The sequence below is a fragment of the Vidua macroura genome, chromosome 4, assembly GCF_024509145.1.
Source record: "Vidua macroura isolate BioBank_ID:100142 chromosome 4, ASM2450914v1, whole genome shotgun sequence".
In the NCBI taxonomy this organism is placed as follows: Eukaryota; Metazoa; Chordata; class Aves; order Passeriformes; family Viduidae; genus Vidua; species Vidua macroura.
Window position 1 is genome coordinate 71,690,519 of NC_071574.1, and position 22,883 is coordinate 71,713,401.

The following is a 22,883-nucleotide window of genomic DNA, read 5'->3' on the forward strand; positions in this document are numbered from 1 at the left end:
ATTAACGTCAGCGGGATCCAGACTGGGCCCCTCCAGGCCTTCCAAAGCAGCTGGGAGGAATTCAGCAGTGGGATCAAGCTGGAGAAGGAGAGATCCTGTGACTCACCAACAGCCACTGAGCTGCAGCAGAGCTGGCGCCTGTCCCTGCCCAGCCTTATGCCTAGGGGCCATCACATATCTGAGCCTGACTCTCATTTCCCTTTATCCCCTGGCATCGGGGCATCCAGCCACAGCTCAACCTGGCAGGCACTTTTCCTTGAGGCTCCTTCTTAGCTCAGTAGCTCTGGCACAGACACAAAGGTGCACCTGCACCTCCCCACCCATGCCACAGGCAAACGTGTCATTCTGAGACATACAGACTTTAATATTAAAATAACTTTGTATAAAAATACTTTTTGGAGACTGATGGCAAGCAGCCTTCCATACAAAAGGCACCAGAGCCCTGCAGCCTGGTCAGACAGGAAGCCAGAGCAGAGCCAGAGCAGCAGGTACAAGAAAATACCAGCCCTCCTGCACATCAGAAGGCACAGTGGAGCCAGCTCCAGAGCTGGAGAAACACACTGGGGCTTGCACCAGCCACAGCTCCCTCGCTGTTTCCCTCCAGGAAAACACAGCCCCTCAGCACTGATGAGAAAAGGGGCTCTGCCCGAGCCCAAACAGCCCCAAGTCATCCTGGGGAGGAGAAGCCTAGCTGGCACTGGGATGCCCAGTCCCTGCTGGGATACAGACACAGAGCAGCAGCAGCTTATATCTCCCCTAGGTCCTCATAGAGAGGCGACAAGCTGTACTCATCCACACACTGCTCCTTCTTCTGCAGCTGCTGGGGCTTCACCACCTGGCTGTACAGCACCTCCACGTTGTTGTTGTTGCTGCTGTTGAGGCTGGGTTTGGCGAGCGCCTTCTCAGGGGCAGCACCGCCCCATCGCCTGCCAGGGTCCTCCACCCTTTCTGCCCCTTTGGGGATAAAGGCTGCCTGGGGCTTGGGGGCTGGCACTGGCTTGGGGCTCTTGGCCTTGGCCGGGAAGGTGGGTACCGAGTAATCGTCAGTGCTGGGGTTGTAGGGGTACTCATAGCCACCCTTGCCATCGTGGCCCTGGGTGCGCCAGGCCTCGCTCGTGGGCCGCGCCTCGTCGTAGATGTAGGTGAAGGGATGCAGCGAGCGGGGAGTGCGGCCCTCGGGCTCGTCGTAGATGTGCTCCTTGTGCCCAGGGGGAGCCTGGCCACGAGCCTTGGCCCGGCCCTGCCCCTCGGCCCGGACCTGCTCGTACGGGCCCGAGTACGGCGGCACCGGCAGCCGCGGCTTCGGCTCCTCCGCAGCCCCGCCGGGCGCCTTGGCCACGCTCACGGCCTTGCTGTCCACAGGGTCCGAGTACAGCGGGTCCGGCCACGGCTGCAGGCTCTTCACCGAGTCCAGGGGCTCCGAGTACACGCTGGACGGGTCCTCGGCCGGCGGCACGGCACGGAGCACCTTGGGCAGAGGGGAGCGTGGAGGGGTGCCGGACACCGTGGGCTTGGCCGGTGGCACGGGCAGCTCTGGCAGAGTCCGGCTCTTCAGCAGAGATGTGGCATCTCTCTCCTCTGCTGCTGCTGCTGCACCGGCCCTGGGTGCCAGCCCTGCTTTGGGTGCCAGGGTGTCATCCCCCTCAGCGGGCAGCTCCAGGTTCAGGTTGTCAGCCAGGGCCTGGCGGATCTGCACCACGCCGGGGCTGTCGGCTTCCAGCGAGTCGCAGCTCTGCCGGTTCTCCTCCACTTGAGCCTTCTGCTCCTGGATGGAAGCTTCCACCAGGCGGAAGATCTCGTTGCCCTGCTTGGTCTCAAAGGTGAAGTTTCCAGGTCCTGAGTCACAGCGCCTGCCAGCCTCGAAGGAGAACATCACCTGAAGGGGAAGCAGGAGGGTCACGTCCTGCTCAGCACCCGCTGACCCAGCGCGTTTTGCAGGCTGTGCTTCCCACCAAAGGCCGTGTGGCTGCAGCACTGATCCTGCACATCCTGCACAAGAGATTGCCCTGAAATCCTGCTCCTTCCACTCCCACAGCAAGGGCCACCCTGTGCCCAGCAGCTGGGCAGGGAAAGGCCACGCTACAAGCTGTAGGACTGGAGCACACCTGAGGAGACATCACTGCAAGGGCCCCAGAGAGCTGCAGCTCCTGCTGGAGCCCTGCTGCCTTACGTCAGCAATTCCAGCAGTTTCTACCACTGGCACCACATAGTCTAGGAAATAACACGGAGGAAGGAGTAGGGTGAGAAAGTGAGTGACAGTTCAGCAGGGGAAGCTAGTATGGAATCTTAGGCAAGAAGGGAGTGATCTGGAAGCAAGAGATACAAGGGGAAGAACACAGCTTTCAACAGAAAGCTCAGCAGCAGCAGCTCAGTTACCAAGAGTAAGCAAAGCATTGACCTACCAGCATTAATCTGTTCATGGTGAAAGGTCCTCTAAAGAGAAGTCTTGCACCAGGGCTGTGCTTCCTCTGGCCTGAACACACTCTGGTGAGCAGGTTCCCACCAGCTGACGCCCACACCCTTCCTGAGCCTCATTCCCTTAACCAGGGAGGATATTCTGCCTCTCTTACAGGCAGCAGCAGCCCCTGCGGTTGCTACAAAGGTCTCTGGGGACAAACTTCTTTTTATGGGTCAGTGCTGCTGAGCAGAAGCACAGTCAGCCCCTCTCTGCTCAGGTCCTTGTGGGTGCAGCTCCCCACACCCTGCAACTCTCCTCCTGCCCCCAGCACAGACTCTGCAGACGAGCTGGACACCCCCACAAGGGCAGCTCAGTTTCCACCTGTGCTCTGGAAATGTGCAGAAAGCACCATAAGCAGAGTGTGGCCAACATGGTCCCTGCTATAAACAGCCCCAGGGCCACCACTTCCTCCCTGTCCAGCGTGGCCCATACCCCTTGCACTCAGGGTAGCAGCAAGGCAGACTGGGGACTCACTGCACAAAGACTCTGGAGAGACGCAGACCTTCAGAGGTCAGTGAGAATAGGAGCAGTTCCCCCCACAGAGTGAACAAATCCAGAGCAACTGGTGTCTCAAAGCCCCTCTGCTCTGGCCACCATCCTTAGGAGGGAGGGACTGAACCTGGGGCAGAGACGGGACTGCCAGGAGCCAAGGTTCCTGGAGCCTGGGGAGAGCGTGTGTGCAGCACTGAGGGACGTCCAGCACGAGCTGGGAAGTGCTGGGATGGAGAAGGAGAGCAGCAGAGGCCTCAGTGAAAGTGGGACAACCACAGAGGGGACGAGCGTCCCGCCAGCCCACGTTCCAGCATGGTGACACAGGCAGGAACTGAGGACAGTCAAGGTCACCAGGGGCTGCAGCAATCCTGGCATTTGGCAGGGCTGGCTGCAGGACATCAGCTCAGCCTTCCACAAGGGAACAGCTACAGGGGAGCACCTGCAGCACACGGGGCCCCCATTCCCCACCTTGTCCCGGCCGTATCTCCGGAGCAGCCGGTAGGGCCAGACATAGAGGATCCTGTCCGTCCGTGGGTCCTTCAGGACGAGGCTGTCACGCTCAGCCTTGAGCACGTAGGTGCCACGCAGCTCGCAGCGCTCCGCGGCCTCGGTCCGCTGCACCGTCACCCAGAAGGCGTTCACTGCGGGGACAGGGCTGCTCAGGGGACAGGGCTGCTCAGGTGACAGGGCTGCTCAGGGACAGGGCTGCTCAGGGACAGGGCTGCTCAGGGGACAGGGCTGCTCAGGGACAGCCAGCCCCACTGCAGGGACAGGGCTGCTCAGGGACAGGGCTGCTCAGGGACAGGGCTGCTCAGGTGACAGGGCTGCTCAGGGGACAGGGCTGCTCAGGGGACAGCCAGCCCCACTGTGGGGACAGGGCTGCTCAGGTGACAGGGCTGCTCAGGGACAGGGCTGCTCAGGGGACAGGGCTGCTCAGGGGACACAACCCCACTGTGGGGACAGGGCTGCTCAGGGACAGGGTTGCTCAGGGGACACAGCCCCAGTGCGGGGACAGGGCTGCTCAGGGGACAGGGCTGCTCAGGGGACAGCCAGCCCCACTGCGGGGACAGGGCTGCTCAGGGGACAGCCAGCCCCAATGCGGGGACAGGGCTGCTCAGAGCAGGACAGGGACACACACAAGCAATGCCCAGTGTGTCCCCAGTGATGGGGCAGCAGCAGGACAAGGCTCCGTGGAAGGTGGCCCCACGTCAGGGCAGCAGCAGGTCCCACCTTCATCTCTGGAGTAGTAGATGGAGTTCACGGCCATCTCCAGGGCCGGGGACTCCCCGCTGCCCTCTCGGCCATACTGTGACACCACGCCATCGCTGGGGCCGTTTCCCTGGCAAAGGAGAGCAGATCAGACCCAGAGTTCTCCTCCCACATCAGTCCCCAGCCCCCTTGCATGGCCTGGGCCCTGCTGCCCTCCCCAGCCCCACACAGCCTGGCTGTCCTGCACCCTGCCCACCCCAGGGCTGCCCACAGAACCCCCTGAGCCCACATGAACAGGGCCAGGCAGCACAGGGGGGACTTCCCTGAGCTCCTGGCAGCACCCTGTCCCCAGCTGGGCTCTGCAGCCCACAGATCTGCCCCCAAAGCATGGCAGAACCCAAACACACCCTCCTGGCCACACCATCCCCAGCAGCTGGTGACACGGGGGTCTGTGTCCTGCCCTGCCCAGGAGGAGGGGGAGCCTGCAGAGGGGAAGCGAGCGTTTCTATTTTAGCACAAGCAGAACTGAAAATGCAACACACATGCTGTCAGCAACTGTGTCCCAGCAGCAGGGTCCCCAGAGGGCCTGGGGCAGGACACGAACCCTTGATGCTTTCAGAGATCCTCCTGCAGAAAAGCCCCTCACAAATTACAGCCCTGTGCAGCTGGCACAAGGGAGGCTCAGTGTGTGGAGCTGTTCCTTGGGGTTGCAGCAGAGGGTACATCTTGCAGAAGGCAAGTGCCACAGTTTCAGTTTAAAACCCACACACATGAGCTTCTTAACAAGAAGCCCAAACAAGGCCCCAAAAAAGGGGCCATCTAGCCCTTGTGTTTGGGTCCTAAAACCTCATGTCCTGAGAGCTGATAGCAGCAGCACCTCCTCAGCTAAAGCATCCAACACAGCAGGGCTCCAGCCTGGGACTGGAAAGCCAAGGGCCACCAAATCTGCCAGAGCCTCTAAGGCTCCATTTGGCTGCACTTCTCCTCATCTTCAAAAGGAAACTAAAAAATCTGTTCTGAACTCCAAATGATCTCCGGCCCCAGCTCCCAAGCTGCCAGACCCTACATACCCTCTGGGCAGGAACATGACACAAAATCACATTCTCCATGCAGATGATCAGCAATCTCAGCTGAGGATCTCCAGCTCTGTGCAGAGAGGCCATGTGCAGCTCTTGTGCCTCCTGCTCCAGGTCAGGCCTTTTTAAAACACATGCCAGCCTTGTAGCCTTTTGCTCACAACCTCCTAAACTTACAGCTTGTTTCTGGACCTCAGGCATACAAATGATGGCTCCCATGTGGGGGGATGGGAGCTCCAAGCGGGTGCTCCCTGGCCTGGCCACCACCCTGCCCCACTCCAAGGGTGTGTTGTGTCCCCAGCTCAGCCCCACAAGCCACTTTCAAAGCAAAAGCTGCAACCCTGACTGCACCAGGAGACACAGAGTCATTTCCACCAGTTCCAGCCCTGGCATTTGCTGCACAGACCTGGCCTGGCAGGAGACTGCAGGGAGACATTCAAAGGACAAAGGTAAATCACACTCAGGGGAGATCCTGGGATCACCAGCTGTGCACCCAGTCCTCCTGCCACGCAGCCCTGCCCAGCACTCCAAGTCTGGAATCAGCTGGAGCCCAACCCAGTGCTCTGCAAACACCTCCCAGGAGGGAGAGCCAGCGCTGTGGAGCTGGGCAGGCGTGGGCTGCTGTCCCAAGGGCACAGAAAACCACACTGTCACGGCACCCGCTGCCCAAGCAGCCTTGGCTGGTCACGCTGGCTGACCAGCAGCTCCAGGGGCTGCAGAGGACGGGGGGCTGGACAGCTCTTCCAGAGGCCCAGCACAGATGGGGTGCCCACAGCAGCAGCCAGGAGTGAGCCCCGAGGCTGGGAAAGGGGGCTCCAGGTCCTGGAACCAGACGGGTCCCGCAACGCTCTCGAGGCTCCGCTTCCGCCGCCGCTGCTGTGGCAGGAAAGGCAGCGATGGTTGGGCCAAGAGGAAACGCTCCTCGGCCATCAGCTGGCCTCCTGCCAGCTCTCTGCAGGGCCGAGCACGGGCTTGAAATTTGGAGCCACATCCTCGAGTTATTGACAGCACGCTGAGGAGCCCCACAAACCACAGCAGGAGCCATCGAGAGGGCACCGAGCGTCAGGGCCGGGCACTGGGACCACAGGCGCTGCCTCAGGGCGTCCTTCCCTGAGCTGCCAGGTGGGAAGGTGCCACCGCCACACACTGATGTCCGTGTCCCCTCCGCCGCCGGCTCCCTGCACCCCCCGCCCAGCCCGGGGCTCACCGGGAAGGCGATCTGGCACAGCTTCGCCACCCACTCCTCGCTCTGCTGCTTCTCGGCCGCGAAGAGGAAGCTGCGGTCGCGGGTCTCCAGGCGGAAGGTGGCGGTGCCGGCGCGGGGGCCGCCCTCGCCCACCGGGGCCACGCTGGTGCAGTCGCTGAGCCGCACCACGGTGCGGGCGAGCCGCCGGGTGCCCGCTCGCCCGGCCGCCGACGGCTCCTTGCAGTCGAACACCTCGAGCCGGGCCACGCCGTGCTGGCTGGCGGGGTAAAGCGCGGACCAGCCGCGCTTCCAGCGCTGCGGGGAGCGGGGTCACAGCGCGCCGGGGCCGCTCCCCGCCCGGGCCCGCCGCTCACCGGGAGCGGCGCCCGGAGCGCCTCCGCCGCGGCACGCAGCCGGGCCCGAGGGCGGGCAGGAAGGGAGGAAGGGAAGGAAGAGGGAGAGGGAGGAAGGGATCGCCGGACCCACCTTGGTGCCGAACTTGTGGCTGTGCTGCACCAGCAGCGGCCCCTCCATGGCCGGCGGCTCCATCCCCGAGCGCTTCCGCCCGCGCCGCTGGGGCGGGGACGGGGCGGGGAGCGGGCGGGGACGGGGACGAGCGTGTCAGGGGCGGGGTGTGCTCCCGTGTGTGTGTGTGTGTGTGTGTGTGTGTGTGTGTGAATGCGTGTGAACGCGTGTGGGCACACCTGGGCGTGTGCGTGAGCTTGTGCACGCACGTGTGACACAGGCGTGTGCTCCCCGTGGGGACGGGAAGACGCGCTCGGATGGGCTGAGGGTAAGCGAGGGCAACATGGGGAGTGGACAGGGGAGAGGTGAGGTTTCACAGGACCGGAAAAAGGAGTGATGTCTTTGACAGGAGAGAAAATGAAGTGGAGGACTAGAGGCTGCTTACCTCAAGCACGTAGTTCAAGAAAATCGTGGAATAGGCAGGTGCTCGCAGAGAGAGCAGAGAAGGCAAAGAATCACTGTGTGTGCACAGCCCTGCACGATTTCATTCTCTGACTGTCTTTGTGGACGGGGTAATGCTATCCATATCTCCCTGCCTCCAACCATGCCATGTCCCTGGGCACCGAGGCCGCTCCAGGGGCACTGAGCTGCTCCCAGTACTCTCCCTGTCATTTCTGGCCACTCCAGTCTGCCCCAGAAGCCTCCTGCAGGGCCAGGCTTGAATCCAGCATTCCCAGCTGCAGGTGGGACAGGTGCTGGCTGCGAGGCAAAGAACAAGGACAAGCACAGCCTGTGCTCAGCACACCCCAGCGTGGATGACCCAGCCTGGTGGCACTCTGATGGCACTGTGACCCTGCCAGGTCACTGCTGGTCAGACACTCTTGGGCTTCTTGCTGCTTTGATGGCCTAGGCATCGTGACTCGGTTTCCTGACACAACATAAACCCGCAAAGGGAAGAGGGAGAAGCCACAGATCCTGGTTTTCCAGGCTCTGATCCCCATTTCTCCACCTGTGGTTTTGATGAAATGGCTGCAGGTGGGGAGAGCTGCTGAGGGGGGCTTTGCAGTGCCTGGATGGATGCAGGAGTGACCCTCTGCACTGTTCTGGCTTCACCCCTCAGACTTGCACGGTAACAAAACTGTGCTGGTGTCCTGGTTTAGGAATGACATTCCCCAATTAAGTGCTCACATTGAAACATCCCAGACAAATTGCTCACAGCCCTACCCTCCCCCAAGGCAGGACAGAGAGGAGAATTGGAGGCACAAAAAGTAAAGATCACACCGGCTGAGATAAGAACAGCGTGCTAGAAACAGCAGTGGGACGTAACCACAGCAATACCAATAACAAAGTGCACAAGACAGACGAAAGATCACACCGCAAACCCTGGCAAAACAATGACATCAACAAACAGGCCCAGTGGTCTGAAAAATAACAAAATTACTTGGCCGTGTCAAACACCCCGGCCCGTGTGTGTGGGCAGGGCTCTGCGATGTGCAGCTGCAGGACAGGGAACTCATGACGTGGCAGCACATCTGCACAGCACAGCCTGTGGGACGGAGACAGCCACGAGCCAGACGAGCGTCAGCAGCTCAGAGCAGGGGGGCACAAGGCAAAAAGCCCGACACAGGCAGGCAGGTGAGTCACCTGCAAGGCACACGGGCCGGCCCGATGGCACGGACCAGGAGAGGCATCGCACCCTAGGCCTGGCATGAGGGTGCGGCCAGGGCAGCTGCCAGCTCGGTGGTGAACACAAGGAGATAATGACACTCCCCACCTCGGGAACAGCTCTGGGGCTGTGGGCTCCCGGGAAGCTTCAAAGCCGGGAGAAGAAAGTGTTGCACCGGGAGGACCCCCGCAGTTGAGGACGTGGGGGACCGGGGCTGCCGTGGGAGCGGCGGCGGCTGCAGCGCCGGGGGCTCCGGTCCGCGGGCTCCGAGACTGCGGCTCAAGCATCGCTTCCCAGGGGCTCCGCACGGATTTCGGGGACCCTCCGCTCCGCCCCGCGGCCCGGCCCCACCCGCGGGGCCGCCCCCTGCGCTGCGGCGAGCGCGGGGGGGGAGGCGGGCGGTGGAGCCGCCCCTGCGCGTAGCCCTCCGCGCACCCTCCATCCCCCAGCAAACATTCCATCCCTCCGCGCACCCTCCATCCCCCAGCAAACATTCCATCCCTCCGCGCACCCTCCATCCCCCAGCAAACATTCCATCCCTCCGCGCACCCTCCATCCCGCAGCAAACATCCATCCCTCCGCGCATCCTTCCATCCCCCTGCGCACCTGCCATCCCCTCCCGCGAACACTTCATCCCTCCCCGCGCACCCTCCATCCCCCCCTGCGCACCTTCCATCGCTCTGCGCTCCCTCCACCTCTGCGCGCCCTCCATCCTTCCGCGCACCCCTTCAACCCCCGCTCCCCCTCCATCCCCCCGCGCACTCGTCCGTCCCCCCCCGCGTATCTCTCCGCGCGTTCCTCCGCGCATTCCTCCATCCCTCCGCGCATCACTCCGTCCCCCCGCGCCCCCTGCGCCTGCCCCCGCGCCGGCGGGGCCGCTCCTGCTCGGGGATGGCGGAGCGGCCGCGCTTCCTCTGCGGCGTGGTGGAAGGTAGGTCCCTCCTGGGCCGCGGCTGGGGCCGGCGCCCGACCCGCCCGGGCATTGCAGGGGCTGTTCCGATCCACCCGAAGTGAACCGGGGTCGGGAAGGGGAGTATGGGAGAGGTGGGAGTGGGGCCCTTGCACAGAACCCCATCTCTGCCAGGGGTCTGGATCAGCACCTCTGGGATGCTCCCAGCTCTCCCCAGAGAGCCCTGCAGCCACCCCAGCAGAACCGAAGCCCCCAGAGGGGCACAGGGACCCTCTGCTCGGCCTCCAGAGCTCTACACGGGGTTTTTGGCTGCCCTGGACTCAGGGGCAGCTTCCCGGTGTGTCCCCCCTGCCCACCCGGCCCGTGGGACAGCTGTGCAGGACCCGTGCCCAGAGCTGGCCAGGGAGAGCTCTGTGCTTCTCCCTCCCCACATCCCCAGCTCGCTCTGGAGCTGAGCACCCACGAGGCAGAATCATCTGCCCTTCTGCTGGCAGCACAGTACCCCTGTGAGGGGCACTGCCCTCTGCCTCACCTGAGAGGAAGCAGGAGCACCACGCAAATAAATGTAAAATAAACAGGAAATGCAGGGGTGGAGAAGCTGACATGAGTCAGATGTGAATCATTGATATAGTAGAGCTGACCTGGGAAAGAGGGCAGGGACGATGCTGGCAAATCCATTCCAGGAGAACACTGCTGGCAGGGCGTGTGCAGGACTCGGTGGCCTCCTTGCCAGCCCACGTCAGCTCACAGCAACACGTGCTGTGAGAGTGTCACTTGCAGGGGCCATGCAGGGACTCTGGGGACCTCGCTGGGATCTCAAAATAGCAAATTATTTACCACAGAAATAACTTTTTTTTTGGCGAAATGTTTGCTGGGATTCTCGAGTGGCCACAAATTTGGCCCCGTGCACAGTGGGATAGCAAGGCGACCATATATTTTTTCAAAGTATATGGAATACCCATGTAGGTGTTCAGGCAGGTAGAAAATCTGTCTGCAGAGAGAAGACAGATGGAGAGTGGGTGTTGCTGTGGTGCAAGCCCCCCTCACCATTGCCCAGGACTGGTGCTGGGGGCTGCAGGGTGGGCTCCTGCCAAAGGGAGCCAAGGGAATGGGGGCAGATGAGCTCTGGGACACTCAGGTGCTTTGGGAAATGCAGGTGACGCTGGCCTCATGCCAGACACGGAGAGCTGGTCCTTTCTCCCAGCTTGATGGAGTTCAGTGCAGCCTGCCCCTGTGCACCACCCAGTTTTGGGAATGCTGTCATTTCCCAAGTGTCTGCTCCCCTTGGCCCTGACTGCTGGAAATTGCAGTGATTGACTCAAAAATTGCCCATGATGCAGAGAGAAAGCAGGAAGATACCTTGATGGTCAATTGCCATCACTGTCCAAGACATAATGGGTTTTCTGTGAGTCTTCACGTTGCATCTGCCAGATCTTGAAGAGAATTTAAGTGGCTGAAGATTCTTCTCCTGCTAAATCTCAGCTCTGTGCTGGGACACTGACAGGTTCCCTTTAACCTCCACTTTGAGGAGCTGTGAAATTTGCATTTCTCCGAAGCTATTCACCTGATGTCCCCAGGGGTTTGTGTTCCTCTGGATATCCTTTCTCCCTGGCTTTGCAAACAGCTCTGCACCTCCCAGATCTTCCTACATGCAGAAATAGGGAGGGCCCTTCCCTGGAAGTGGTCCCAACAGCAGAATGGGTGCTGCTTGTCTGGCAGTGCATCTCTGCATTCAGGGATAGCCCAGAGCAAGACCGTTCCAAGGCGCTTTCCAACAACTGCATTTTGCCTTTTTTCCCCTCCCTTTTACAGGTTTCTATGGGAGACCATGGTCAATGGATCAGAGGAAACTTCTCTTTCAATGGCAAGTACCCTGAATTTTCCTCTCTGAAGGTGCGGGTGGCAGCCTCATGCTCCTGCAGTGTCCCCTTGTCCCAGCGCTCTCACGGCCCCGGGAAGGATCCGCGCTTGGCCGGGCCGTGCGTGCTGCGGGACGGACGGACAGACGGACGGACGCGGGGCCGCCCGGTGCCGGCAGGTGGTGCTGGGGCTCCGCACATCCCTCTGCAGCCCCGTGTGGGTGCGCTGGCCGCCAGCTGGACACCAGGCGGGCAATTCCAGCCAGCCGGGGCTCGCTGCAGCCGGGCTGAGCCCCGTGGGAACGGAGGGCACCGCTCCATCCTGAGCACAGGTGGCTGCTGTGTCCTGAGGCTGCCATCCCTGCCTGGCGTGGGTGGCCCTGCTGTGTCCCTGTGAGTCCCCATGCGTGCCTGTGTGTCACCCTGTGTCCCTGTTGCTCAGGCTCTGTCACTGGGGTGGGAGTTTTGTGTGCAGCTCCTCTCCAAGCGGCTGCACGGGCCATCAGTGGGATGAGCTGCACTGACAGGACCTGCCACCCGTGACCTGCCACCCGTGACCTGGGGCTCTGCAGGGCCTCCCGTGGGCAGTGGTGACAGTGTGGGCAGTGACAAGTGTAATTAAGGACCAGAGTGCAGGCACCAGAGATACAGGTACAGAAAATTGAAGGAAAACAAGCTGTGATGTTTTAAAGTACCTCAGGAATGAGAAGGTCTTGTCTGGAGCTGGATTGGGATGTGTTCACATGGTGGCATGTCCATCAGTATTTTTCTTATCTGGAAAGAAACAAAATAAGGGACTTTTATCATAAGATGATTTCTACTCTGTTCACCATGGGAAAATGTAAAATATTGTCTGCTGAGGAGGATAAATAAAACCAAATGAATATATCAGATGTTTTCCATACAGAACTGCCAAAAGAGGGAGGTGTCTGCCCTCCCAGGGGGCACGTCCTGGTGGTGTCTGACACAAACCTAAGAGCTCAGCACTGGGAGCACTGGCCGAGATCTCTGTCTCCATGTGTGGAGCCTGGCTGACTCCTTGCTCTCCCTGCACAGGCTGCAGCGCCGGGGGCTGAACTACTACATGTACGCGCCCAAGGATGAGCTGAAGCACCGGCTGCTCTGGAGAGAGCCCTACACAGAGCATGAGGCAGGTAGCGGCTCTGCTGGGCCCCTCGGGGGGCTGCAGGCATCCCGGGTCCCTGAGGGCAAAGCATGGGCTGTGTCCCAGCTATTTCCATCCTGCCAGGACCTTGTGCATTGCAAGAAGACTCCCAGACTGTGCCCATCATATGGAATTTTTTAAGAGACCACCTAGCCTCCCATGTGGGTCTCAGGCAATGTGCTTGAGTATACCCAGGCCCACAGACCCTTCTCAAAAGTCCTCTGTGTCTTAAGGGAGTGGAAATGGTCCCCCTGGAGCCTCTCCCCTCCCAATGACCTCAGCTCCTTCCTTTCACAATCCTGGGGCTCACTCTCCCTCCACCCCTTGTCCTGCTCCATCCCCTGTCCCCTGCACACCTTGTGCTGCTTCGTCCCTTGTTTCCTTCCATCCCTTGTGCCACTCCATCCCCCGTCCCCCTTCATCCCTTGTCCTGCTTGATCCTTTTTCTCCTTCCATCCCTTATTTCCCTCCATCCTTTGTCCCCCTCCATCCCTTGTACTTTCCATTCCTTGTTCTATTCCATCCCTTGATCCTGCTCCATCCTTTGTCTCCCTTCATCCCTTGTCCATTCCTTGTCCCCCTCCATCTCCTGTCCCCCTCCATCCCTTATTCTTTCCATTCCTTGTCCCATTCCATCCCTTGTCCTGCTCCATCCCTTGACCTGCTCCATCCCTTATTCCTCTCCATTCATTATCCCATTCCATCCCTTGTCCTCCTCCATCCTTTGTCTCCCTCCATCCCTTATCCCCTCCATCTCTTGTCCCCCTCCATCCCTTGCCCCATTCCATCCCTTATCCCCCTCCATCCCTTATTCCCCTCCATCCTTTGTCCCATTCCTTCCCTTGTCCCCTTCATCCTTTGTCTTCCTCCATCCCTTATCCCCCTCCATCCCTTATCCCCCTCCATCCCTTGTCCCCTCCATCCCTTATCCCCTCCATCCCTTGTCCCATTCCATCCCTTGTCCCCCTCCATCCCTTGTCCCATTCCATCCCTTGTCCCCTCCATCCCTTATCCCCCTCCATCCCTTATCCCCTCCATCCCTTGTTCCATTCCATCCCTTGTCCCCTCCATCCCTTGACCCCTCCATCCCTTATCCCCCTCCATCCCTTGTCCCATTCCATCCCTTGTCCCATTCCATCCCTTGTCCCCTCCATCCCTTGTCACCCTCCATCCCTTGTCCCCCTCCATCCCTTGTCCCATTCCATCCCTTGTCCCATTCCATCCCTTATCCCCCTCCATCCCTTGTCCCATTCCATCCCTTGTCCCCCTCCATCCCTTGTCCCATTCCATCCCTTGTCCCCTCCATCCCTTGTCCCCTCCATCCCTTGTCACCCTCCATCCCTTGTCACCCTCCATCCCTTATTCCCCTGCATCCCTTGTCCCCCTCCATCCCTTATTCCCCTCCATCCCTTGTGCCATTCCACCCCTTGTCCTGCTCCATCCCTTGTCCCCTCCATCCCTTGTCCCGCTCCACCGGTGCCTCCCAGCTCTCACCGGCCCGCTGTGCTCTGTCCCCAGCCCGCATGCGGTCTCTCATCGAAGCTGCCCAGGAGCAGGGGGTGGAGTTTATTTTCGCCATTTCTGCTGGCCAGGACATGGTGTTTTCCAGCGCCGGGGATCGGCTCCTGCTGCAGCAAAAACTCAGGCAGGTACCGTGGGCCGTTCCTTCATCCCACCGCTCCCAAGCAAGGGGCACATGTGTTTATGTGTGGTCCCTGTGCCCACCCCGTGGGCTGGTGTGGAGGGTGTAAACCCCTCCTGCTGCTGCACAGAGGGACCAGCTCTGGGCTGCCCAGTGGCCAATGCGCTGTCCCTGTCATGGTGACAGAGAGCTGAGGGCTCCATGGGTGCCTGACTGGGGCAGGAGAAGGATCGGCCAAGCCCCAGAACTTGCTGGGCAGCATTGAGGGCTGGCACAGGCTGGAGCAGAGCCCCGGGATCCCCAGGGAGGGCAAAGAGCTGCTGGCATAGTGGGGTTGCTCCCTGGGCAGCTGCTACTCCTTTGGCACGGCCCAGGAAGAACTGCCCCATGCTGTGCTGTGCCCAGATGCCCCTCTCCAGCCCCTTGGGGCTCTCTGCTGCCCGGGGATCCCAGCAGCCCCTGTCTGTGCCCACAGGTGGCTGCCATGGGGTGCCGCTCCTTCGCGCTGCTCTTTGACGACATCGACCCCTGCATGTGCCAAGCTGACAGAGATGTCTTCCCCTCCCTGGCACAGGCTCAGGCCTCTGTGGCCAACGAGGTGTACCAGGAGCTGGGCCAGCCCTCCATCTTCCTCTTCTGCCCTACAGGTACTGCCCACAGCCCTGCAGCCCCAGCTGCCCAAACCGGGGAGCCCTCTCAGACTGGGGTGCCCTTTGGCTGCACCCCTGTCCCTGCTGAGAGCTGAGTGCCCTGGCAGCCCCCACAGCTCTCCCTGGACTCCTCACCCTCCCAGGGGAGCTCTGGCCATCTCAGGACTAGACTGGGACTAGTCCATGATCCCAGCAGCCCTTCCTCTCCTGGTCCCCAGCTCTCAGGGGATGCTCTGTGCTCTCTCCCCAGAATATTGCAGCTCGCTCTGCTCTCCCAGCCCCAGCCAGTCCTGCTACCTGCAGACCATCGGCCAGGAGCTGCTCCCAGGGATCGGTGTCATCTGGACAGGTGAGCACCAGGGCCAGCTCTGGGTGTGTGGCCACGTGCAGTGTCTGCAAACCCCATGGCCCAGTGGCTGTCCTGGGAGAGCCACCAGCAAGTGACCCCGCTGTGGTGCCTCACACTGGGGTGTGCAGCCCCAGCCAGGCAGGGCTTTGAGCTCCCCTGACTGGGGAGTGTGGGTGTGGTGACTGCAACCTCATCTCCATGTCCGTGTGTCCCTGCTGTGTGTCTGTGATGGACCCTGTGGCCCACGTGTGTCCCTGCCCTGATGCCCAGGCCCCAAGGTGGTGTCACAGGAGCTCTCAGCAGAGCTGCTGGAGGAGGTGGAGGCTGTCCTGAGGCGCCGCCCCGTCATCTGGGACAACCTCTACGCCAACGACTACGACTGCAGACGTGTCTTCCTGGGCCCCTACATGGGCCGTGCTCCTGGCCTCATGTCCAGGCTCCACGGGCTGCTCCTCAACCCCAACTGTGAGCTCCAGGCCAACTTCGTCCCCATACACACGCTGGGCACCTGGTTTCAGAGCGAGCTGGGGAGCTGTGCCCAGCCTGACCATGCAGGTACCTGGCACCCGTGCCTAGGCAGCTCTGTGCCTGCCCAGCCCTGCCCAGCTTTCCTGCACGGAGCCAGGGCTGCCCAGGCTGATGAGCTGCAGTTCCTCAGGAATGGAGGGAGCCCTGGGGGACAGCCAAGGTGCTCAGCATGGAAGCTACAGCCCCCAGGAAGCCTTGGAGCTGGCGCTGCATGAGTGGGTGGCCGAGATAAACCAGCAGGGCTTGGAGCCAGGTAGGCAATGGACTGTTCATGCCATGCTGGGCAGGTGTGGGTGTCCATCCTGCCGTGCTGCCCCGTGGGTGCTCCTGCCATGGCCGCAGCCTGGAGAGGGTTTCCTTGGCTGGCAGAACCGGAGCCTGGGCCAGCTCTGGAAGAAGAGGTCAGCCAGGGGTGAGCTTGGTGTTTTGCAATGTTTGCCTCTGCAAAGCCACAGCCTCGCCAGCCCCAGGGGCCTGAACTTGAGCCCAGGGTCCTGCCAGCTCAGGGATGGAGGTCCCTGGCACCGTCCTGCCCCATGGGCAGTAGTTTCCATGCAGGTGCCAAAGGAGCTTCCTCTTGTTTCTTTCTGGCAGGAGGAAGGACCCCAGGACACCCCAGTGTGGGCCTCAAGGGAGGACCAAAGCTGCAGCCTGGCACGGCGGGAGGGCAGGAGGTCACTCCTGACCCTCAGCCCCACAACTCTGCTCCTGGGGCAGATCCTGAGCCCTGTGGAGTGGCACCAGAGGAGGGGTGCAGGGAGGTGACCTCAGAGCCTGAGAAGGACAGTGGGAACAGGACAGCTGGTGTCCATCAGCAGAGCCCTACAAGGGCTGGGGACCAGCTCACTGCAGGGGGCTGTGAGCCCTCCTCTGCTCTGCCCAGCGTGGCTGGGAGTGCCCAGCCTGTAGGAATCCCAGTGGCCACCAAGACCCTCCCCAGCCCAAGCCCCACCACGAGCTCCAGCGATGGGGCCAACACCACTCAGAACATTTCCTTGCCCACCAGTGATGCCAGGACAGGGGATGGCAGCCCCGTCCAGTCTCCCAGCAGCACCCAGCCTGAGGCCATCAGGACTGATGTGCCCCAGACACCCCCAGGACCTGGGGCTGGTGCCAGCCCTGGTGCCCCAGCCCCACTGCCTGATGAGGTTGGTGCTAGCCCTGGTGCCATGGCACCACTGCCCCCCAAGGAAGCCATAACCAGCTCCCCAGCACAGGTGACCCCAGAGGAGCCCAGGACCAACCCCATGGCACCAGTGACCCCAGAGGAGGCTGGGCCTGGCCCCAGGACCAGTCCCATGGCACCAGTGACCCCAGAGGAGGCTGGGCCTGGCCCCATGACCCCCAAAGATGCTGGGACCAGCCCTACAGCAAAGATGACCCCAGAGGAGTCCAGGACCAGTCTCATGGCACCAGTGACCCCAGAGGAGGCTGGCTCTGACCCCATGACCCCCAAGAAGGCCAGGACCAGCCCCACATCACAGGTGACCCCAGAGGAGGCTGAGTCCGACCCCATGACCCCCAAGAAGGCCAGGACCAGCCCAACAGCACAGGTTACCCCAGAAAAGGCCAGGACCAGCCTCACAGCACCGATGACCCCAGAAGAGGCTGAGCCTGGCCCTGTGGCACTGATGACCCCAAAAGAGGCCAGATCCAACCTCACGGCACCACTGACCCCAGAGGAGGCCGTGTCCAGCCCTACAGCACCACTGACCCTGGAGGAGGTGCGGATGCTGGTGGAGCTCTTCTACCTGCCCTACCACCATGGGGCTCTGGCACAGGAGCTCCTGGAGCACTTTCGGTGGCTGCGGGCGAACAGCCTCAGCGTGGGGGTCCCGGCCACGGGGCCTGATGCCTGCGGGGTAAGGCTGGTCCTGGTGCTGCTGCAGGAAGGCGGCTGCCGTGGCTCGTGTGTCCCCCAGGTGGCTGACAGCCGGTGTTGTCCCCAGGGCACGCGGTGGCGAGGCCGGGCTCAGTCCTTCCAGCTGCTCTGCGCACGGACGTGCCGCCTGCACAGCCGCTTCGTCAGCACCGCCGGCAGGGCGCTGCTCTACGACCTGCACCCCTACCTCTGGGACATCCGCAACATGCTGCTGGCCGCCAGTGCCTTCGTCCTCTGGCTGGGTACGTGGCTGATGCCAGCCCTGCCAGCCCCTGCCAGCCCCCACCACACCTATCCAAACCCAGCCGTGTCGGAGCGCCAGGACGCTGCAGCACCGGGGCACACCTGATGCTTGTTCTCTTCCCCAAGAAGGAGGTGAAGGTGTCTGGGACCCACCCCAGAGATGTGGGGTTCCGGTGTGCAGCGGGTAGTGCCAGGGTCCCTCCTGGAGCTCACCTCCCCTTGACACGTTTTTTCTGCTGCTGCCCCGTGTGCCATGCTGACCACCTCGCCTCCTTTGCAGATGGTCACCTCCTCTGCGACCCTGACCCCAAGGGCACCTGGGGGAGCTGCTTTGGCTGTAAGTACGGGCACTGCCCTGGCTCACCCACCTGGCTGGGGGGTCTGGCTGCTGCCCCCCGTCACCTCCAGCCCCACAGCAGCAGCCAGCACGCACCATCAGGCTGCCCTTCCTCACACTCTGCCTGCAGGAATGGCCCTGGGAACGCTGCCAGGGAGGGAGCAGTCACTGGAGCAGATCTTCACCATATCTCACAGCCATTTTTAGGATGTGGTTCCCCAGCCCTTTTATCCCAAAGACCCCTTAGCCTGTGTAGAGAAAGGGTTCTGGGAGCAGTAATGCCCTGAATGAGAAGTGGGGCTGTTTTTTGAATGCCTGTGCATCACTTTGCACAGTTTTCCTCTGGTTTGGAGCTCCCTGGTTGCTCTGTGGGTCTTGTGACCTCTCACAAACCAAGAACTGTTACCAGGTGATGACCTGGGCAGGTCTCCGAGTAAAGTGTGAGAGGGAGCTGTGTGCCTCGAGCCTTTTCCTTAGGGAAGCAGCGTGCAGGGCACATCCTCACCATCCTGGGCTGCACAGCTGGGGAACAGCTCCTTGGAGCTGATCTCCCCCTGCCCAGCAGCTTTTTTGTTCACCTCACGTGTGTCTGTATCCTGCTGCTTCCAGGGTGCCAGAGTATCACTGCCCCGATGCTGCTGGGGAGGGATGCCGAGCCCTGGGCGCGCCGTGGGGGCCTCTTTGGAGAGCTGCAGGTGAGAGTGTGTCCCTCCCTCGCTGTGGGGGCTGAAGGAGCCACTGGGAAGCCAGCATCCCAACCCTGCTGCTCAGCTGCTGCAGACTTGGGAAGGCAGAGCTGCCCCGGGCCTCTGCACCTCAGCTGTGGTTCCTGGGGTTTCAGGAGTCTCAGAGCCATTTTCCTGCTGCCTCCAGGACGAGGTTTGGAGCCAGGATGAACTGATGGACTGTATCTCTTGCAGGCACTTCTGCCCGTGGGGAACAGCTGTGACCTCTTCTACCATCCACCCCCACTCTTCCCGTCCAGCCAGCTGTACCTGCTGCGCCCGCTGCTGCCCCTGGACAAGGTGGGAGCTGTGGCATGGAGGAGGGTCCTGCCAGAGCCTCTGCATGGCTTGTGCTGCCCATAAAATGATGAGTTACAGGCTCATCTGCTGCTGGCCCCGGGCTGAGCTCCCAGTGTGGGGTGACACAGGTGGGGAGGGTCCTTGTGTCCAGCTCTGCTCAGAGCCAGCTGGTCTGGGGCAGCTCTTGGCGTGGTCAGCAGCCTGGAGAATGTACTGTGGCCTCAGCAAACCCACCTCTCTGTGGCAGGGGCCTGGGCAGAGCAGGAGAGGGAACCCCCTCAGCCATGGATAAACCAGCACCAGGGCAGGGTTGCCAGGTTGTGGATGATCTCCAGAGCAGCCCCAGTACTGATCTCCAGCACTGGCTGTGAGCAGATGTCAGGAAAAATCCAGAACAGGACAAGTCTGGATGGCAACTTCCTGCAGCCTTCACCAGTCTGCAGCTCTGGGCACTGCCAGAGCCTGTGGGGATCCATCTCCAAATCCCTTCTTCAAACACTCATCCAGTTTATGGGGTGATTCCCTGCTTCAGAGCAGCAGTTTCTGTCAGCTGTGAAGTGCTTGGTGCCAGCCCCCTGCTCTGACATCCCAGAGGCTTGATGGGATGAGGAGAGAAAGGGAGAATCTGGGTATGGAGAGACAAAATGTTAAAGGTTTCCCATGTACCTGCAGCGAGCACCCCTGTCCCTCACCCTGCTCCCCTCCAGCTCAAGGAAAGGCTAACACCACAAATCCAGCCACCACAAACACGAGTGCAGCTCGTCTGCTCAGGCTGAACCTTGACAACAACAATGTTGAGAGGAAGAGCCAGCTGAGCCCACTGGCCCGTTGCAGGAACAGGCACAGCAGGGCATGGTCCTGCCCCTGGTTTTGGGTGATCAGGGCAGCCTCCCCTTTCAGGAGCAAGGCTTTTATCAGAATGTTTGCAGCAGCAAACTCAACTGTGACCAAGACAGGACATTTGGGGATGTCCTGCTGTGCTCAGGCTCTCTGGAGACCTGAGTTTCAGGGTTGGTTTTGGTGCCGTTCTGGCTGCTCTGAGTGTGCTCCAGCAGCTGCTCTCGGGATGCCTGACCGGAATGGCAATTTCTGTGCTGTGGCGATGAGCCCGAGGCCAGCAGAAGGTGGTGGCTGGCATGGTGGCACGGCAGGTACAGCCAGGGCTGACATGGATCCGGGTCTTCCAGGGAGAGCTTTACCGCATGTGCCGGGAGAGTTTGGACTGTGATCCCAAAGTGGCAGAGATCCTCGTGGCCCACCCGGATCTCCTCGGTGACAGGTGAGATGTGGCCCCTCTGAGGCTCCCTCCTGGACATGGTGCAGGGACCTCTCTTGGCATCCCTGTGGGGACCAACGCTGCCCCATGGCTGGCAGTGGCCTCACTGGGAGGGACAGGGAGTGACATCCCCATGCTGGGACATCCCCATCCAGCAGGGACATGGCAGCCACCGTTGTGGATGTCCAGCCTGGATGCTGGAGGCTGCAATGGCTCCCCTTGGCTGAGGGGTCTCAGAGGGGTGGGCAGTGGGTGCTGGGTGCTGTCCAGCTGGGGCACGAAGGCGGAGGCTGCTCTGAGGTTTCCCAGGAGCTCCAGGCTCAGCTCAGCCATGCTCCCGCTCTGCCCGGTAGGCTCCTGGGCAGCTTCCTCAGCCTGAGCCCCGAGTACACCTTTGTGCTGGAGGACGAGGGTGGCCCGTGTGGCTACGCAGCCGGAGCGCTCCACGCCGAAGGCTTCCTGCAGCAGCGAGACAGCAGCTGGCTGCCAGCCATACGGCACAAGTACCCCCCAGACCTGGGCACGGGGGGCCCAGCTCTGGGACAGGTGAGGGGACACCTGGAGCAGAGGGGAGCGGGGACTGTAGCAGTGTGTGGCTTGGGAAGGCTCCACGGGGAACAGGAGAGGTAGAGGGGGTTCCCTCACTTGTGCTTGTCTCCCGCAGGATGCCCTGGAGGAAGCAGTGCTCTTCTTCCACGCAGAGCCACTGGCAGTGCCCCAGCCTGTGCTGAGGCGTTTCCCCTCCCTGGTGCAGCTGGGCACGGCCCCCCGTGTGCTGGACGTGGGGGCCAGTCGCAGCCTGGCCCTCTGCCTGCTGAGTGCACTCAGGGCCAATGGTGAGCATGACCTCCGAGTGCTGCCCTTCATCCCAGTGCTCCCTCACCCACCAGAGCCGGGAGCTGTCCCCTGCCAGTGCTCCCAAGGCACTGTCCCCTGTCCCCTTGCACTGGGGGACATGCGGGCCTGTGTCTCAGGGCATCACAGGGGCACTCTGTGACAAAGGGGCAGCGGAGAGACCGATCCCCTTATGGAGAGGGTCCCAGCACTGGGGTCCCAGTGCCCTGAGCTCTCGCCTCCCTTCCAGGGTCACGGGGAGTGTTCTGCCAGGTCAGTGACGCCGACCGGCAGCAGCTGAGCTTCTACAGCAAGCTGGGCTTTGTCGCCCTGCCGGTGGCCTGGGGCAGCTCTCCCGGCGCTCAGCTCCTGGGACGACTCCTCTGACGGGGCACAGGGAGGCAGTGCCCCCAGGCCAGGCTGGTTCCCCAGGCCAGGCTGAACCCCCCCATCCCACACAGCGTCGGCCTGAGCAAGCGGGAGCAGAGGGGCACCTCAAGCAGGCCAGGTACACATGAGAGGGGACATGGGGGCGAGCAGGATGTCACTGGGATGTGTGCAGGGCTGTGAGGTACCTGGGTAGCAGAGAGTTATTTCTGCTACTCACGGGATTTGGCCACCTCTGTGCCACCCCAACTGTTGCTGTTTGCTGGGTACCCTCCACCTTTGCTGGGGAGCCAGGCTGTCTGCAGACCCTCAGGAGGTCATGAGCAGTGTTTGGGTTTGTGGTCCTGGGTGTCCTTATCACGCAGGCTGGGCTGCCCAGCTCTCTCCATCCCCCGTGTGGCTGAAACCAGGCAGCCGGTGCCGGGGCTGGCTCTCGGCACTGAGGACCTGCATGTGTGTATGGATTGATCTGGTATGGGATGCGGTGAGGCAGCCTCTATTTTTGTGCCTGGGGCCTGAGGGAAGCGCTGTCCTTGGCAATAAAGCGTTTGCTGGGCTCTCACCATGGCTCGTTTCCTGGGGGAAAGCTTTGGGGTGCCAGCACATCCCGCTCACACCCTCGCACGCTCTCACGCATCTCACACTGGCTGTTGCTACAGCCGGTCCTGTGTCCTCTCAAACAAAGCAGCTCGCCACACATCCCAGCTGCTCCCCAGCCTCACCCTGCTCTGCACTCCGGGAAGGTGCTCCAGCCGCTGGCAGTGTGAGCTCACGGCCCCAGCCCTGCAGGGCTTTCCTGCAGGATGAGACCCTCGGGCTCGGGGGGGTCCCATCCTGCCCAGGACAGGCAGGATGACCAAGGCGGGGATCTGACCAGCCACCCCACTACAGCCTCTGGAAAAGGGCACCCAGGGGCGAACCATTCCTGGCTGTTTCCCTCTCTTGCCCATCGGAGCTGGCTGCCCCGGCCCCAGGGGTGAGGAGAGGGCTGGGTGCGGTCGGGACGGCCAAAACCCCGGCAGCGGAGGCTCGGCTGGCAGCTCCCGCTGCCCCAGGAGCGGCCGGGCAGCTCCGTCCCGGGGGCCCGGGGATGGCCCTGGAGCCGAGCCCGGCCGGGGCGGGGGCTGGAGCCGGCCCCATGCCGGGGCAGCGGGCCGGGGGCGCGGGCCCGTCCGGGCCGTGCCAGCAGCGGGGCCGGGGCCGCTCGGCGCGGGCCGGGGCGGCGGGGCGGCCCCGGACGCGGG

At 61.9% G+C, this 22,883-nt stretch overlaps 3 protein-coding genes across 6 annotated transcripts; 1 reads left to right on the plus strand and 2 right to left on the minus strand.

Annotated features, from left to right (window-relative positions):
* Positions 1-349: 349 nt before the first annotated feature.
* On the minus strand, positions 350-7,399 carry DOK1 (docking protein 1). The gene is made up of 5 exons (XM_053975894.1): positions 6,908-7,399; positions 6,443-6,736; positions 4,181-4,289; positions 3,419-3,591; positions 350-1,876 (listed from the first exon to the last, which is right to left on the minus strand). The coding sequence occupies exons 1-5, from the start codon at positions 6,968-6,970 to the stop codon at positions 746-748; spliced, it is 1,770 nt and encodes a 589-aa protein (XP_053831869.1). The 5' UTR covers positions 6,971-7,399; the 3' UTR covers positions 350-745.
* A 32-nt stretch (positions 7,400-7,431) lies between these two features.
* On the plus strand, positions 7,432-22,201 carry LOC128806382 (protein O-GlcNAcase-like). 3 transcript variants are annotated; one of them, XM_053975895.1, is made up of 17 exons: positions 7,432-8,521; positions 11,275-11,326; positions 12,378-12,475; positions 14,005-14,135; positions 14,604-14,775; positions 15,029-15,127; positions 15,398-15,682; positions 15,786-15,908; positions 16,250-17,517; positions 17,605-17,779; positions 18,061-18,117; positions 18,727-18,812; positions 19,038-19,142; positions 20,330-20,421; positions 20,772-20,964; positions 21,083-21,254; positions 21,503-22,201. In XM_053975895.1, the coding sequence occupies exons 1-17, from the start codon at positions 8,281-8,283 to the stop codon at positions 21,637-21,639; spliced, it is 3,486 nt and encodes a 1,161-aa protein (XP_053831870.1). In that variant the 5' UTR covers positions 7,432-8,280; the 3' UTR covers positions 21,640-22,201. The 3 variants fall into 3 exon arrangements, with proteins under 3 accessions (XP_053831870.1, XP_053831872.1, XP_053831871.1); XM_053975896.1 differs by lacking the exon at positions 7,432-8,521 and adding an exon at positions 9,143-9,483; XM_053975897.1 differs by lacking the exons at positions 19,038-19,142; positions 20,330-20,421; positions 20,772-20,964; positions 21,083-21,254; positions 21,503-22,201 and adding an exon at positions 17,910-17,964.
* On the minus strand, positions 8,364-9,070 carry LOC128806383 (caskin-1-like). 2 transcript variants are annotated; one of them, XM_053975898.1, is made up of 2 exons: positions 8,531-9,070; positions 8,364-8,432 (listed from the first exon to the last, which is right to left on the minus strand). In XM_053975898.1, exons 1-2 carry the CDS (start codon positions 9,068-9,070, stop codon positions 8,400-8,402), a joined length of 573 nt encoding a protein of 190 aa, XP_053831873.1. In that variant the 3' UTR covers positions 8,364-8,399. The 2 variants fall into 2 exon arrangements, with proteins under 2 accessions (XP_053831873.1, XP_053831874.1); XM_053975899.1 differs by lacking the exon at positions 8,364-8,432 and adding an exon at positions 8,453-8,530 and having other exon boundaries at positions 8,661-9,070.
* Positions 22,202-22,883: the final 682 nt, after the last annotated feature.